Source organism: Scylla paramamosain, chromosome 3 (assembly GCF_035594125.1).
Source record: "Scylla paramamosain isolate STU-SP2022 chromosome 3, ASM3559412v1, whole genome shotgun sequence".
Classification (NCBI taxonomy): Eukaryota; Metazoa; Arthropoda; class Malacostraca; order Decapoda; family Portunidae; genus Scylla; species Scylla paramamosain.
Window position 1 is genome coordinate 23,968,845 of NC_087153.1, and position 19,137 is coordinate 23,987,981.

Genomic DNA, 19,137 nt, shown 5'->3' on the forward strand with positions numbered 1-19,137 from the left:
CACGCAGGGAAGCCACAGAACGCTTGACTTCTGATCTTTCTAAAATTTCTGATTGGGGCAGAGCAAACTTGGTATTGTTTAATGCCTCAAAAACTCAATTCCTCCATCTATCAACTCGACACAACCTTCCAGACAACTATCCCCTCTTCTTCGGTGACACTCAACTGTATCCCTCTTCTACACTGAACATCCTTGGTCTGTCCTTTACTTATAATCTGAACTGGAAACTTCACATCTCATCTCTAGCTAAAACAGCTTCTATGAAGTTAGGTGTTCTGAGACGTCTCCGCCAGTTTTTCTCACCCCCCAGCTGCTAACTCTGTACAAGGGCCTTATCCGTCCATGTATGGAGTATGCTTCACATGTCTGGGGGGGGTTCCACCCATACTGATCTTCTAGACAGAGTGGAATCAAAAGCTTTTCATCTCATCAACTCCTCTCCTCTAACCGACTGTCTTCAGCCTCTCTCTCACCGCCGCAATGTTGCATCTCTAGCTGTCTTCTACCGCTATTTTCATGCTAACTGCTCTTTTGATCTTGCTAACTGCATGCCTCCCCTCCTCCCGCGGCCTCGCTGCACAAGACTTTCTTCTTTCTCTCACCCCTATTCTGTCCACCTCTCTAATGCAAGAGTTAACCAGTACTCTCAATCATTCATCCCTTTCTCTGGTAAACTCTGGAACTCCCTGCCTGCTTCTGTATTTCCACCTTCCTATGACTTGAATTCCTTCAAGAGGGAGGTTTCAAGACATTTATTCATCAATTTTTTACTACTGCTTTGACCCTTTTATGGGACTGGCATTTCAGTGGGCATTTTTTTTTATTGGATTTTTGTTGCCGTTGGCCAGTGTCCTTCCTACATAAAAAAAGAAGGAAAAAAAAGAAAAAGGAATAATCCTGAGCCACCTGTAGCTCTCTTGATGACCCACAACATCATCACTACTACATAACTGCATTTCCCCAGTAGCTTTTTCTCAGCAGCAACATGTCTAAGTATTATGATCAACTTCAGTTTGGTAGTAGGTGGATTACTCCTCTCTGTGTCACTCTCTAAGGCTTCCCTCACAAGATCAGTGACAAAGAGAATACTTGCACAGTCTAAACAATATCTTCTGATAAATTCCATGTCACTAAGTTCATTCAGTACATCATTTCTGGATAAATAGTTTCTGAACTGGAGATGTTGCGGAGCAGCCATCTTGGCTGAGGGAGTGTCTGTCATAAGCTGCTAAGACAGGGTGGACAGGTGTCCAAGAACGAATTAATCAATTTTACATTGATTCCTATGAGGAAAATAGTTTGTTTCTGATTTAAAACACCATTCAGGAATGAATGAAATTTGAGAACCGAAGTTCCACGGTAAAGAAAATAAGAAAAAAAATAAAGAAAGATGAAAATGGATGCAAGACACAAGAAACACGAGAAAAGTTAAGCTAGGCCATAACCACCACAACTTAATATCAAATTACCTTTGTGAAACTGGATGCAAGACATAAGAAACATGAGAAAAAGTCAAGCTAGGTCATAACCATCACAACTTAGTATCAAATTACCTTTGTCTCAACACAGTCCTCCAGGAAGGCACGGGAGATTAGCTGTCCCTTATTCCAGTTGTGGAGGTCCCCAGCAGTTACCACTGAGTAATGGATGGCCTCTGAACTGCCCACCTCTGCCACATGGCCACCATGAAGCTCTATCATTTCCTCCAACTCTTCATTCATCTCCTGGTTACGTCCAAATACAGAGAAAATTTTCCCTGGGGAAATGGATATAATAAAGTAATATAAGGTGTGGTATGGTAAAGTAAGTATAGAAGAAAGAAAGGAAAGAAGAAAAGTCAAATTGAAAAAAAATTATAGTGTTAAGTATAGTATGACATACTGATATGGTAAGCAGTACAGTAAAAGATAAACTACTATAGTATGATTTTATCTTATTATTTTTTTCATGGAAGGGAAGTCAAAGACTACTAAAAAATATCTTTATACCAAGCTGATATCCTTATAAGGTTAGGTTTAACAAATACAAAGTATTCCCTTCCCACATACAAAAGCAATGTAAAGATTTTTTCCACCTGACTGCATTTTATGTGTAAAATTAAGTTGGCTAATGAATCTGGCAGTTTTTCAGACCATAGCAAATGCCTCAGTTACAAATAGGGATGAGGCAAGCAACCTACAATAGCTTGTGGAGTCCTCAGCTGTACTGAGCCACAGTCAGGGAACTTAAGATGTAAGCATGATTCAAAGGGATCTCTACTATAAAGTGATACATTACAAATTACCACACAAAATTACACTTCGCCCCATCAGCCTTATCGGTCTCATGGACCACTGTACTACATTCCAAAACCCCAGGCACAGCAAAGCTGGCCACACACATCCAAAGCAAGGTCCTACAGCTTACATTGGCTTACCTCTGCCCCTTCATACACAGACATTATCTTTGTCGCAACATCCTGACATAGCACAGTGTGCATAAGGTCAAATGAAGCACTGAAATTCAACTTTCTTACTGAAGACAATGTGGATGAAGTGGTGGAAGAGGGTAATGGAGATAACTGTAGGTGTTGGAATCATGCAAGGGAGAATCCTTGGTATGATATGTCATGAGGGTGGTGAGGAGGAGGAGGATGGGGGTAGGGAGGAATGGCAGTGGTGCATTATGGCATGGTGACATGGAAGTGTTTTTCTTCTTCAGCTCTCTCAGATGTTGTTTCTTAGTTTTTAAATACTATTCTCTTTTTTGTCACCATTTATGAATATAATGAAGGAAAAATAAAGGGGAATGTAATAAACAAGGTACCAGGAGTTAGAATCAGTAAAATATACAGAAGCTCATAGACATGTGCTCTCTCTCTCTGAACTTTGGTGCTGTCTCATGCTGTCCACCGTCTGCTCATTGATGCTCTCAATCTCTCACACAGACATTGGGTGCCAGTGAAATGAGATTTCAGTGGAAATTCACTTTTATACTTGTAAATAGGTCCCAACTTAACATGCCCCCTCCATCTTTAACATCCTTTAAACTTGTGCCAGGCATTTAAATCCTTTGCAAGGAAAATATTGTTCTGGGATTATTTCTATATGGTGTAGGAACATTTTGAGCCCCGTTTTGTAAAGTGTTATATTTTGACTCCCCAAGTGTCGCATATCCCCTTAAAGATAGATGAAGAACCTGTATATATCATAAAGGCTTTTTCCTCTGGGAGGAAAAAATAAGAAGACTGTAAAACACCCAACTTCATGGAAGTTATTCTAATAAGAGATGAGGCATAAGCTTTCCAGTAGAGGTTTTTGTTGAGGACAGCATAAGAATGTCTAACAAAGAAGGGAAGAGTTGCAGGAGAGAATAGTTGTCTGGAAGATTGTCAGAGACAAAGAATGTGAAAATTAAAAATATAAACAAGTAAACAAACCTGAATAAAACATAAACATTAAATAAATACAATAGCCAAGAGATCATCTATCATGCTAGCAGTTATCAGTGATAATTATCCAAAGCCACTCTGGACACACAATAATAAGAGAGAAGACTAACCACTGAAAATGCCTGGTAGCTCTGATGCCTGGGACTCCGGCAGCAGGGACAGATCCTGCTCTGACTCCTTGGCACTTGACTCCCTTCTTGGGTGCTGAGAATGCTCCTGAAGTAGTTTTTCATCCACATGGGTCTCATCATTACCTAATGCAGTGCTGCTTATAGAAGATCTCTGGGTACCTGTGGAGGATGTCTGAGAGAGCTGCACCTCCCTGCATGCCTGCACTAGGAAAGCAAAGTGGGACTCTTCTGCTGGATGCTTCAGATGGACACTCTCAGTGAGCCAACGGACAGAGACAACATGAGGCTTTGTATTCCACCCTTGCATGATCCTTATGTGCTCCTCATTTGGTATAGCTGTGGAAACAAAGTGAATGTTAAATTTCATTCTCTAATAAGCTAGAAAATATTTTAAAATTTACCTCATAATGAAAAAGGTAGATGAGGCTCTTAGTTTAATACTGGACTTGGTGCCAAAACTACAAAATGCCATAAAATGAATTTGAAATTTTGTAACTTTAAAAACTGATATCTCAGTAACTATTTGTTATTTTATTTATTTATTCATTTTTATTCATTTATTTTATTTATTATTTTATTTTTATTTTTTTCATTACAGAGCTTATGGCAGTGTTATTCAAAATTTTTTTCCATCATGAACCAATTTGCCCATACACACAGGCACACCAGCCAGCTGTTCAGACATAGGTGCTAGAGCTCCTGAAGACACACAAGCTACTGGCTCCTGACAAAACAACGAGGCCTTGTAGTGTCCTGTCTCCAAATTTAATACATAAAGGAGTATTTTGAGGCTGAAAAAATTAAAGGAAAGGAAGATCTAGGTGGCACCACCAGTTATGATGTGTTTGTAAACAAACCGAGTGAAGAGGTGAGACAGAAGGCACATTATATTGAAACCCCTGTGGGTCTGAGACAATTGGTGGAGGCAAGTGGAGGAAGGGATTTTCAAGAATTCAGAGAAGAGAAAGGAAATATGAGGAGGATAATCAGCATTGAGAGAGAAATAAAGTGCATGAGGGAACTGATTTCTGGCATTCTGGAAAAGCAGGACAAGCTTATTATGGAAAATAAAGAATTGAGAAAGAAATATAGTGAATGTGAGAGTGGTCTAAAGACAAACAATGAGATAGAAGAGGCAATGGAGGAGCTAAAGAAATAAAATGGGATACTTAAAGCTAAGTGTAATGCATATGAAGTAACTCTGCAGGGACTGCAAGAAAAGGTGGAGGATAGTGCAGGAAAGGTGGAAGATGCAGTATGTAAAACCAAACTGGAGGACTTGAGAAATGCCTGGAAGGAAGAACCATGAGGATGAAAAAGTTAGCTAGGTGGTTAAAAAAAACTGATACAGGAAAAGATCAAGAACACAATAATTCAGGTAATTAAAGAAAAGAACGTTTTGGTGAGAGACACAGTGGATAAGAAATGCACTGTCTTTTTCGGACTGCAAGAGAAGAAAAACCCAGTTTGAGAGAGAGAGAGAGGGAAGAGGAGTTGGTAAGGAAAATTATTACAATGGTCCAAGATGAGCAACAGGGACTGGAACAAGGAGTGGAAGAAGCATAAAGAATTAGAAAATATAGTGAGGGAGGTAAAAGACTGTTAAAAGTGAGAATGACATCCCAAGTTGCAGTAGAGGAGATCCTAACAAAAACTGGGAAGCTGCCTGAAAGTTCAAAATACAAGAATATGTGAGTAAAAAGAGATATGAACTTGAAAGAAAGGGAAAAAGAGAGGGATCTGAGAAATGAAGCTTTAAAAAAAGAGGACAGACCAAGAAGAGGAAATTTTATTTGAGGGTACTAGATATGAGACTGAGGAAATGGTATATTCGGGAAAGGGAACAAGAAATGAAAGAACCACAACAGCAGACAGAGAAATTATAAGTAGTGGGAGGAGAAGTACATTAAGAGTAATGTATACAAACATAGACGCATTACTTTCAGGTATACTGGAATTGAGAGATTACCTAAAGAAAAATACACCAGATATGTTGTGCCTAACTGAGACAAAGTTAAAAGAGGAAGTCCACTTAAGCTTTAAAGAAGAGGGATATAATTATTGGAGGAGAGATAGAAAGGGAAAGGGAGGAGTAGTACTGATAATGGTTCAAGAAGATATATATGTGGAAGAAGTGCAATATGGAGATGGCGTGGTGGAGGTCATAGCTATAACAATCAGTGGGAGAGAAAGGAAGAGGATCATATTAACATATGTGCTACAGAAGACTAATACATGGAGGTGGAGGATCACAAGGAAATGCAAAAGGAAGTGTTTAAGTGCCTAGACAACATGATAAGGAAGGACAGTAAAATACTACTAGTGGGAGACTTTAACTGCAAAAATATAAGCTGGGAGGAGATGGAAGTTAATGGAAATGCTTGACTGTGGCATGAAGAAAAGCTACAATTAGCTATGGTGAGTACAATGGACTAATGGGTGGAGGAATTTACAAGATACAGAGGGGAGGAGGAACCATCTATGCTAGACTTGGAGTTCACAAAAAAACTGGAGTCCTGTCCAACCAATGACTGTGGTGTGAAGAAAAGCTACAATTAGCTATGGTGAGTACAATGGACTAATGGGTGGAGGAATTTACAAGATACAGAGGGGAGGAGGAACCATCTATGCTAGACCTGATGTTCACAAAAAAAACTGGAGTCCTGTCCAACCATTTAATACATAAGCCCAATGGGAAAAAGTGACCATGTGGTGTTAGAAGTGGTACTGCAAGATTGGGAGGTTCTACCATGTAAGGAGGATTATAAAAATGAGAGATTAAATCATGCAAAGACAAATTTTGCAGTTAAGAAAATTCTTTGGGAGTATTGACTGGAAGGGGCTTAAGGAAGGCAAGACAGTGCAAGAGGAATGCAACACTAAGCAAGCTAACATAGTCCCAATATACAAAGGGGGAAGTAAAATGGAACCATTAAATTACAGACCAATGTCATTAATAAGTATTGTAAGCAAGCTCTGTGAAATAGTAACTGAAGATATATGGGTGCAATATTTAGAAGATGAAAAGATGATTACAGAAAAGCAATTTGGATTCAGGAAAGGGAGATCCTGTATCACAAATCTACTGAGCTTTTGTATGAGAGTAATAAATGGAGAAAAGAGAGGGATGGATGGGCTGATGTGGTATACCTGGATCTCAAAAAGACATTCAATAAAGTTCCCTACAAAAGCTCTATGTGGAAGCTAAAGAATGGAGGAGGACTAATGGGAGCAACATTGAGATGGAAGGATGATTATTTACATGAGAGGGAAATGAGAACAGTAATCAAAGGCACTAATTCAAGTTGGTGCAAAGTAACAGGTGGGGTACTGCAAGGATCTGTGTTGGCACCTATTATGTTTCAAATATATGTAAATGATATGATAGAAGATCTAAATAATTATATAAGCCTGTTTGCTAATGATGCAAAAATAATGAAAATAATAAAAGATGAAAATGACTGCAGGGAGTTATAAAAGGATATTGACAAGATACATGCATGAATTCAAAGATGGAAACTAGAATTTAACACCATAACATACCACATGCTGGAAACAGGAAAAAGTAAAGAGATCTTCATGGAATTACAAGATGGGATAAATAATAATGAAAAGTAATGAAGAAAATTAATTTGGGAGTAATGATTCAGGACACACTATCACCTGAAAGATACATAAACGGGATATTCGGTTCCACATACAGCTTGTTAACAAACATTAATGTGGCGTTTAACTGTTTAGATAAAGATATGATGAAAATTATAACAAGCATGGTATGACCTAAATTGGAATAAGCAGCAGTAGTTTGGGCTCCACATAAAAAAAATTGATATATGGAAACTGGAAAGAGTACAGAGGACAGCAATGAAGATGGTACCAGAATTGAAAGACTTAAGCTATAAAGAAAGACTTGAAGAGATGAGTTTACCAACACTACAAGAGAAAAGAGAAAGAGGAGACCTGATAACAATGTGCAAATTAGCAAACAATATAGAAAGAATAGGCAGAAATGTCTTGGTACCACAGATGGAGGAGGGAGAGATGGACGAGGGGGCATGGGAAGAAAATAAAGAAGAGTGGATGTTCAAGTGACATCAAGAAATGCAGCTCCCCATAAAGAACTATTGAAATCTGGAATTTGAAGGAAGAGGTTGTTGTGGCAAACAGCGCACACATATTTAAAGAGAAAATGGATAAATAGGGCTATGGAGAGAGAACAAAATGAGGTTTCACTTGTGCCCTGCATAATATAACTAGGTAAATACACACACACCCACACAAACACAGAGAGAGAGAGAGAGAGAGAGAGAGAGAGAGAGAGAGAGAGAGAGAGAGAGAGAGAGAGAGAGAGAGAGAGAGAGAGAGAGAGAGAGAGAGAGAGAGAGAGAGAGAGAGAGAGAGAGAGAGAGAGAGAGAGAGAGAGAGAGAGAGAGAGAGAGAGAGAGAGAGAGAGAGAGAGAGAGAGAGAGAGAGAGAGAGAGAGAGAGAGAGAGAGAGAGAGAGAGAGAGAGAGAGAGAGAGAGAGAGAGAGAGAGAGAGAGAGAGAGAGAGAGAGAGAGAGAGAGAGAGAGAGAGAGAGAGAGAGAGAGAGAGAGAGAGAGACAGAGAGAGAGAGAGAGAGAGAGAGAGAGAGAGAGAGAGAGAGAGAGAGAGAGAGAGAGAGGGGGGTGGACAGGGATGAAACTTAGACACATCCTGGTCATGTATGCACTCAGCCTGAAACTCTTAAGATATTTACCTGTGCAATTACTCGTGTTCCCCACTTAAATTTCCTTACTTCCCCTTATCCATTTAACTTAAGACTTACCCAGTATTTAGTAGAAGCATTACCCTTAACAATGAAGTAATCATAATCAGTAGAATCTTTAGAAGTAAGGTGTTTTATTCAAGTAAAGACCATGCAGGGAGCGGAGTGTGGGTGGGTGTCCGTGTGTGTGTGTGTGTCATCCCCAGACAGACATGTTTTCCATAGTTACTACCCAGTGCTTGGAAGGAGCAGACATACTGAGACATGCTCAGATATTTGACAGAGACTAGGGCAGGATAATGGTTAGCTGGGTCAGTTACCTGAATGGAATAAGTGAGTCATTACCGGCCGTACGTCCGAGCCTACTTATATAGACTAGGAGTCTCCATAGTAGTCTGGCAGTAAGGGGTAGTTGTGTATAACACACACTATACCCAAGGAAGTGACTCCTCAGTTGTGAGGGTGCAGGCCAAGGTTATACAGTGAGTGGTGAATGACCCTCCTGTGTGTCTGTGGGCATTTGTTTGTAGTAGTTTCTCGTGTCTTTTGTTAGTGAACTTGTCTTAAATGCTACTGCTTGCTGAGACATTTTAGCAGCAGAGGACTTGAGTAATCAGCTGTGTAGTGAACTTTACTCCTTCCTCAGGCCCTGATAAGGCATGCTGTCCAGGAGGCAGTAAACAATATTACTCGGCTTGAGGCTATAACACTCTGTTGGGCAGTGGGAGGACTGTTACGGAGGGCAGAAGTCCAACGGGGTATTACACCTCAACCATGTAGGTGTTATTGTATGTTAACTGTTTTTCCTTGACATGGTTGTCGATTCTTTTGCAGCTGTGGGTGTTAAGTACTGTTCTGAGCATTTCCCTTGTCTGTGGGTTGGCAAAACAGTCTGGCGACCTCAACTTAGTGTGACCTGGAGCTACGACCATTGTGAAAAGGGTGCAGGAGTCACAAGGGACCCTGTACACCTGTCTTTGAGCCCTGCACCAAGTCCACGCAGGAGGTGGCTCAGGGAAGCTAGTCCAGGTGCAGCAGCTTTGTGAAGGGGCAGGGATTTGTGGTTGTAACAATATATATATATATATATATATATATATATATATATATATATATATATATATATATATATATATATATATATATATATATATATATATATATATATATATATATATATATATATATATATATATATATATATATATATATATATATATATATATAATCATGATGCTTAGTAGCTTCCAACTTACATGAGTGACAAAAGAACAAAGAATAGAAATGAATAAAAAAGAATCTGAGGGGAGATAGAGGTGGAATGGGTGAGAGCAACTGATGAAGGGAGATGGAACTAGGAACCATGTACCAGTCACATACAGAAACAGTGCTGAATCCTCCATGTCAATTACATCTTGCTCATTTTCATCCAAAATGTCAGTGTGATCACCTCCCTCTTTCAAATTCACACATAAGCTTACAGAGACAGTTGTTTTTTAAACAAGAAATATGGATAGATGGCTAAAATGTGATTGCTCTAGCAGCCACAGCAGAGATGCAAGTGTGGGAAATCAAGGAACCAAAAAGGGAAAAAAGAAAAGAATGTCAGCAAAATAAGGAAGACTGCTTTTCAGATTCATTTCTATAAATTCTGATCCCCCAGAAGCTTTGTGCTTCTTTTGTGGGGAGAGGCTGGCCAACAGTAATATAAAGCCAGCTCACCTTCAGTGTCGCTTTACATGAAATGTACATGCTGTTGGCAAACCGGCAGAGTTTTCAAATGAAAGCTTTCTGATTACAAGTGTTCCCAGGAAATAATTCAGAAAGTGTTCACAATTTCAAACAAGGGTCTGGAAGCATCTTTAGCTGTACAGTAAAATCTCCCTAAACCAAACCAGAATAAGCCAAATATCAGATAACCCGAATGCCCTAACAACCTCCTCAGCCAGTCTACCCAGCTCCACTCCATCCCCAATCACACTAGAGCCACCAGCCAACATCTTTGACTCAGACTCTGAGTAACAAGCAAAAGTACACTAGTAGTACAGTACATAATGTTATGTTAGCTCTTATGTGACCAGTGTATTGGGTACAGTTAAGTGAGCTCTTAACTGAACACTAAGTGTGTACAGTAAAATCCCTCTCATCCAGCATTCGAGTATCCGGCAGCTTCAAGTATCCGGCACATTTTTCCCCGAGCCTTAAAATCAATAAAAAATCAAAGTGTACTCATAAAATCGATTGAAATTCCCGCACGAGGCATATTTTGTTCCCTCACCACCAGAGCGCACTGCTTCGCGCCACCAGCGACCTACTGCACTGTGTTTACTCAGTGACTCAGTCCCGCGTGTGCACTGTTTATCGCCTGATGCCTTCATCATGCCTAAAATTGTAGAAAAGAGGAAGCGTGTTGTGCTTACACTTAAGCAGCTGATCAGATCAGCTGCTGATTAAGATCAGCTGATCTTTGTTATGGTAAGATGCGTGAGTATAGGGTGGTGATTGTGGACATAATTTCACTTCTATTCAAGTATCCGACAATATTCAAGTATCTGGCATGTCGGCGGTCCTGTTGATGCCAGATAAGAGGGATTTTACTGTAGTTACATAATGTTAAGTGAGCTCTTCAGTGACCAGTTAGTGTGTCGTGTACAGTGTGTAATAACAAAATATGCTGTAAATATCTATCTTGGGGGTTATAATTTGCTAACAAATATACTGTAAATAACAATAAATGTACATGTTTATGTATATAGAAACCAGCCAAAAATGTGTATTGTCAGATCAACCGAACTTTTGGATGAATCGTTGACCACCTTGCCCCATATAGTTAACTTTATGGAGGTTTTACTGTATCTCTAATAGTTGCAAGAGCTAAAAAAAAAAATCATTTAATGTAAATGAGGAATCTACACTGCCAGATGTAAGAATGATGTCAGCAAAATTGCTAGATAAAAAGGTAGCTGACCAACTAAAAGCTGTTCCTTTGTTATACCAAACTTCTGCAAAGTATAAATGAAATAAGTAGAGATATTGTTGATCAAGTTGTGAAAAATCTGAAAACAAACCAGTCATTTTCACTCCCAATTTATGAATCAACTGAAATCAGTGGGCAGGTGTTGGAACTATCTTTCCAACAGTAATTAATGGTGATGGGAATTAGTCCAATTAAAGTATAACGATCCACCATGATGAGTGGATGAAACAACGAGGATCCAGGTTGAGCAGATTCACCCTCCCAGAGCAAACCAATATCAATCTGCTCAGCAAGCAGGGAGCTCCAAACAGCAGCCAGATAACATATCCACTCCTTCATCCGAGTTAAGACTCCAGCCAGTGCCCAACTCACAAGCTCCTTCTCAACATTCTATAATCTTTGGTGGACATCTCACATCAAATTCCAGCTAAGTACTGGATCTAGTCGCAGGCCTGTAAACTGATAGGCACTTAGCTATCAAATGTCTGCCTAGCCCAAAGTAAATTTCTATAACCTAGCACTGGTCATCTATGCCAGTTCCACCACACTGGTCCTTCAAATTGGATCCTCATTGTTTCATCCAGTGCATCTCATAGGCCATCAAATACAGTATATATATATATATATATATATATATATATATATATATATATATATATATATATATATATATATATATATATATATATATATATATATATATATATATATATATATATATATATATATATATATATATTGGAACGTCGGTTTTCAAACTTAATTTGTTCCTGAATGCTGTTCGAAATCAAAAATGTTAAAAAACCAAAACTATCTTCCCCTTAAGCATCAATGTAAAATAGATTAATCCGTTCTCAGACACTGGTCCATAATGTCTTGGCGGGTAATGACTGATGCTCCCACTGCTAAGATGGCCACTCCACAACATCTCCAGCTTAGAAATATTTAGAGCATGCAGACATTCTCTTTGTCAACAATCAAGTGAGGGAAGCCTTACAGAGTGATACTGAGGGGAGCAACTCACTCACTGCCAAAATGAAGGTGATCATAACACTTCTTGCTGCTGGGAAAAGCTACGGGGAAAATGCAGTTGTGCAGTAGTGATGGCTTTGTGGGTCAAAGAGAGAAACACAGAAGGCTCAGGATTACTCCTGAGTGCCAAACCTGGTTTGTTTACATTGAGGTTCTTCACAGGGTTACCATATTCCTACACAACAGTATGTGGAATACTGATTGTTGCCAATTCAGTGATGTTTCTTTTTCTACACTTATGTGGAATCCCCTACTAAATATGAAAGGAGAAACATATGCTAATTTCAAGAAGTTAACATTATTTTGACAATTATATATATATATATATATATATATATATATATATATATATATATATATATATATATATATATATATATATATATATATATATATATATATATATATATATATATATATATATATATATATATATATATATATATATATATATATATATATATATATATATATATATATATATATATATATATATATATTTATTAACATGAATTTTGCATAATTTTAGTACACATTTCTTTTCATATTCACACAGTTTCTTGAAAGGTGTGGATGTGGAAATTTATTCCATGCCCAGCTGCCAAATGTCACAATGTTTCCACACTAGCAGACAAAATTCCACGATACAGTAACACTGGTTTTTCAGCGAGATCACATTTAACTTATTTCAGATTGATTTACTGTCTTACCCTCTGTGTCTCTCCTCCAAATATATAAAAATGAAGGAAATATTTATAGAAATTATAAATTAGTAATAAATAGCAGCTTTTGCTATGTCTTGTAGTATTTAAAATCAAGTAACTTTGTTCAAAAACCAAATTATGGTATGGCAACCAAAGTTAAAATTTTTGTTCGAAAACTGAGTTGTTAAAAAAAGGGAGATGTTAGGTAACTGAGGTTCAACTGTGTGTGTGTGTGTGTGTGTGTGTGTGTGTGTGTGTGTGTGTGTGTGTATATATATATATATATATATATATATATATATATATATATATATATATATATATATATATATATATATATATATATATATATATATATATATATATATATATACTCGTATATATATATATATATATATATATATATATATATATATATATATATATATATATATATATATATATATATATATATATATATATATATATATATATATATATATATATATATATATATATATATATATATATATATATATATATATATATATATATATATATATATATATATATATATATATATATATATATATATATATATATATATATATATAAATAAATAAACTTTTCAAACTTATCCTAAAAATTTCAGTTCTTTAATGCAAATACTTTTTTGTGAATACATTTCTCTCTGCCATTAGCATCCTCTTTAGCAAGGTTTTTAGAAACCTACACTGTACTGTATATTTCAGCAGATAAGCTGACTTTTAGATAAGATGACCCGCCCAAAATTTTGGTCTGAATTTAATGGTTTTAGTTGATATCAGTAGTATAAGACAACACCCAAACTACCAAACCATCTGTGGTGAAGTTTAGGTCAGTGAGCACCAGACAACTGAGACAGTGATGTACCAGAATAATGAATAAAATATCTTGAATATATTACCAGTAATAAGGTAACACCATCTTCAAGTGCAAAACTAAGCCTAAAATAAAATTCCCATCAGGTGTTTTTGTACATTTTCATGAAAAGGATGGATGGACAATGATGGTGTAAAATTATGTGTGGTACAATCAGTTTCCCTAAACATGAACAAGCTATTGACTTGCACTGCTTACATGCATTGGGCTGTCAAGCCATAACTTCCTATATATCATGGTTCTTTTAATTAGATACACTGACATTCTTGAAGATTTTTTTCAGTATATGGACTTTGTTCCTATACAACACTGCAAGCTGGATAGATTCATCTTCACCCCAGTTTGCTTTCCTTTGCTACTTAGCTTGGGTGTTCCATGCGTACAAAACCTTCAGCTTTGGGAAAAACAGGGGAATATTTACACAGCCTCCTGCTTTGTCTATTTATATATAATGCCAGCATAGGATTGTAGTTGTACCACATTAAATTCTGTTTACACACTTTACAACGGGAATATGTTTCACCACATTTTCTCAAAACAGATTCCTATTTTACAGATTCCTATTTTACTATGTCTAGCTTCCCCAAAAGCTGTAATAAAAGGCTGTTGTTTATTTACAATGATATTCTGTGTTAAATTTTAAGCTCATTGTTTTTGTATCTTACATATAAAGTGACCCACTTTTTTTTTGTCTTTTTTAAGATGATTCAAAAGTCGTATCATACACCAAAATACACGGTAGATAGATATTTAGAAAGATAAGGGAAAAGAAAGATACATGAAAATCTCTCTCACCTAGCACCACATGAGTAGCAGATTCTGTTAGCTGGTTGAGTCTGGAGGCTCCTACAGCACCCAGCACCCGCCTCAGCTTCTCCATGTGGTTGGCATTGAAGCCTGACAGGAACACACGATAGCCCTTCAGGAAGCTGCCTGCCTTCATGGCCTCCTGCAGATCCAGATTCTCCAAGGCCTCTACATCTTCACTGTCTAGTGGGGAAATTATCAAAATGGAAAATATATATATCACAAAAACTGGAAATGAGTTATTTGAAAGCTCCTTGCAGTGTGAAGAGCTGGTGAAAATAACTGAATTGTATATGAAAAGTTTTAACGAGGAAGGAAAATAATTGTGAATTGGTGAAGATGACCAGTGAAGACCTATGCCATAGCCATCCACTTGAGAAAATTTTAAAGGACTGGAACCAAAACAGAAAACTGAAGAAAATGTAAGAAAGAACTCTTGAAAGGAATACATGCTCCCAAGGAATTAGGAGTCCAAAAAAAAAGAAGGCTAAGGATGTAAGAAAGGAAGGGTGGAACAATGAGGGGGCCCAGAGTATATACAGAATTGTAAGATTATGAAAAATTATTATCTTTGTCTTGGTCAATTCAGTGAGGAAACTCCATGGAACAAATACTGAAACAAGACAAATGGATAAATAAAAACCAAAGGACTGGCACAGATGGGTATTTTGAAGTAGTTGATTTCGATGGTAGCTTGAGAAAGAAGATTCTACTATTTTCTGGTACAAATATAAAGATATGGCTGGTGAAACAAGATAAAGCAATGTGCAAGGGAGAAGAAGATGGATAGCACAGAGGTAAAAAGGGACAATGTGATGGAATATTATCATACCAACCATCACATGTCCACATGAGACTAAGGTATGGAATAAAAGAGAAATGTTCATGATCTAAACAGAAGAAACAAATTACAGAAAATACTAAAATGTCAAAATATTGCATACTTATCTAACCTATGACTTGACTAACAAATACCACTTACACTAAACAAAATAATCAACAATATAAGTATACTGCATACTAATGAATATCCTTGCCTTGCTATTAGTAAAATTATACATAACTGCAATCAAAACAGAACACTCACTCTCCTCTTGAATGTCCCTCTCCTTCACCAAGACATCCAAGGACACAGTTTCATCTACAGAGCTGATTGTTCTTTGTGTATCTGTGTCATTCAGGATGGTGCTGCACATTGAAAGATCAGGTGGCATTTCTGGGAGAAAAAAAAAAAAATAGATAAAAAAAAAAAACATAAAATGGAAACAAATAGGGAAGGAAAAGAAGACTTTGCAAACAAAATATTGCAGAGGTAGGTCAAATATACAGTGGAGCCTCAGTTACCAAACATCTCCGTTTTCAAACAAATTGGTTTTTGAACAAAATTTTGAACTTGTTATTGCTTTAGCTGTGGTACCATAATTTGGTTCTAGAACAAAGTTACTTGATTTCAGATATTAAAAACATAGCAAAAACTGTTGTTTATTATTAATTCATAGTTTCTCTAAATATTCACTTAATTTTCATACATTTGGAGGAGAGACACAGAGTTTAAGACAGTATTTCAATCTTTGAAATGAAATAAATGTGATCCCGTTGAAAACCCTCGATGTAAACAGTTTATGGCACTCACGAATAATACCAAGCCATCTGTGGCTCTCTTAATGACCCCCAACACCATCACTACTACACAATTGCATTTTTTCATCAGCTTTTTCCAGCAGCAAGATGTCTAAGTGTTATGATCACCATCATTTTGGTAATAAGTGAGTTGCTCCTCTCTGTGTCCCTCTGTAAGGCTTCCCTCACTAGGTCGGTCTGAACAGTATCTTCTGATGAGTTCTGTGTCACCAAGTTCATTCAATACATCCTTTCTGGATAAATAATTTGTGAGCTGATATTGTGAAGTAGCCATCTTGGCTGTGGGAGCATCTATCAAAAGAAAGTGTCACTAAGAAAGTATAGACTGATGTCTGGGAACAGATTAATCCATTTTACATTGATTCCTATAGGGAAAATAGTTTCAGTTTTCAAACATTTCAAATTGCAAATAGCATGAACGAATTAAGTTCGAGAACTGAGGACACTGAATATTGAAACAGTGACATACATGAAACAGAATATTCTATAGCCATTTTGCTTCCATTAACTTAGACGTAGCACTTAGAGCACATAAGACATCAGAACTGTAGATGAATAGCTACAGAACTCAGGCACAGTCTTTTCCTAATGCACAGTGGGCTTCCCATGTTTTAACAATTAAAAATTTTTACTGATTTAGGAGATTTTCAAAGGCAACGTCATCATTCCTTTAAAACAATATTTTAATTGAACACAAATTCAAGAAAAAAAACGTTGCTGTGGAGTTCAACCTTACAGAACAATGCTTTATAGTCATGGTGATGGATTTCAGCTCAAATGATGAATCCTAGCTGCATTTAAAGAGGGTCTCTGCCAGCCAGTGCTACGTGTTTTGTGAAAATAAATATTAACTTTTTTTCCCTATCACATGCATGATGTTCATCAACTTGAAAAAAGCCTGATACACATATATTTACAAACTTTATTTGATATTCAATAAAAGAAAGTAAAATAATGATGAATATTGTGGTGTGGCCTCTCATTCCATCCTCCCTATTCCTCAGTATCACTAAGATATCTGCAAATGCTTCATCACTACTGCTGGCATCACAACACCCTCTATCCTTTTGCTCAATATTGTCATTACTGTGGCATGAGCGAAGGCATGGGAGGAGAGCTGGCCTGCACTGGTAACTGTAGACAATATACATGCTGTAGGAAATCATTACACAATCATTAAGCAAAATGCATTAAACTGACAACACCACTGGATAGCAGAGGGAATGCAGGGTGTGTGTGTGTGTGTGTGTGTGTGTGTGTGTGTGTGTGTGTGTGTGTGTGTGTGTGTGTGTGTGTGTGTGTGTGTGTGTGTGTGTGTGTGTGTGTTCACCTAGTTGTATTGTACGGAAATGGAGTAACGCTCATGCTGTCCCATCTTTGTATCTCTTAGTTTCATAATATGGTATTAAAATCATGTGCTGTCTTTGCACACACTACCATTTCATCCAGTCCATTCCATACATCACTACTCTTTGGAAAGCTGTTCTTCAAATTTCTTCTATAATTGTCTTTTTTGAGTTTCCTTCCATGTCCTTTTGTATCCCTTGTTTCCCATTTCAGTAAATCTTGCCTGTCAAGAACCTCTATGTTTCTCATGAATCTATAGATGGTTAACAAGTCACCTCTTTCTCTTCTTTGTTCTAGCGTTGGCAAGTCTAGTCTTGACAGTCTCTCCTTGTATGCTAATTCAGATAAGAGTTGGAACCATTTTTGTTGTTGCCTTTTAGATCCTTTCAAACTTTTGATATTTTTTTTTGTACTGGGTGACCACAGAACCACTGCACATTCTAGTCTTGGTTTTATCAGAATGACTAATATGTTCTTTACCATTTCCTCATCTATATATGAAAATGCCACTCTAATGTTTCTCAATAAATTTTAGGTTTCTCTAACAGTTTTATTTATTTGCTCATTAGGTGACATGTTGTCTGTAATGAATACTCCTAGATCCTTTTTGAATTTTGCTTCCTTTACTTCCCTTTCTCCAGGTTTATATTGCCCTTTTATCCTACATTTGCTCTTTCCAAACTCCATTATACTGCACTTCTTAATGTTAAAATCCATTTCCCATTTTTGACCCCACTCCCGAAGTTTGTCAAGATCTTGTTGCAATATTCCACAGTCATTTTCTGCACTTACCTTTCTCATTAGTTTTGCATTGTCAGCAAAGAAACTCATATAATTGTCTATACCCTCATCCATATCATATATATATATATATATATATATATATATATATATATATATATATATATATATATATATATATATATATATATATATATATATATATATATATATATATATATATATATATATATATATATATATATATATATATATATATATATATATATATATATATATATATATATATATATATATATATATATATATATATATATATATATATATATATATATATATATATATATGTATATATATATGTATATATATATATATATATATATATATATATATATATATATATATATATATATATATATATATATATATATATATATATATATATATATATATATAAAAACAAACATAACTGGAGCCAACACAGATCCTTATGGAACTCCACTAATAACTTCTTCCCAAGTGGAACTCTTGTCTCTAATTGTCACTCTCATTATTCTATCATTTAAGTCTTTTATCCAGTCTAATAGTTTTCCTTGTATCCCTCCTATGGTTTCTGGTTTTTCTTATTAATTTTCTGTGTGGCACCATACCAAAAGCTTCCTTGAGATCCAAGAAAACAC

At 36.5% G+C, this 19,137-nt stretch overlaps 1 protein-coding gene across 8 annotated transcripts in view; it reads right to left on the minus strand.

Moving 5' to 3' along the window:
- LOC135093109 (DNA topoisomerase 2-binding protein 1-A-like) overlaps positions 1 to 19,137 on the minus strand; it is a 164,594-nt gene that overhangs the window by 83,221 nt on the left and 62,236 nt on the right. For all 8 annotated transcript variants that reach the window (XM_063992025.1, XM_063992047.1, XM_063992015.1 and 5 more), the window contains exons 7-10: positions 15,816 to 15,944; positions 14,717 to 14,911; positions 3,541 to 3,897; positions 1,554 to 1,756 (exon numbers count right to left, since the gene is read on the minus strand). In XM_063992025.1, the coding sequence (XP_063848095.1) occupies positions 1,554 to 1,756; positions 3,541 to 3,897; positions 14,717 to 14,911; positions 15,816 to 15,944 (884 nt within the window). The remainder of the gene's footprint in view (positions 1 to 1,553; positions 1,757 to 3,540; positions 3,898 to 14,716; positions 14,912 to 15,815; positions 15,945 to 19,137) is intronic.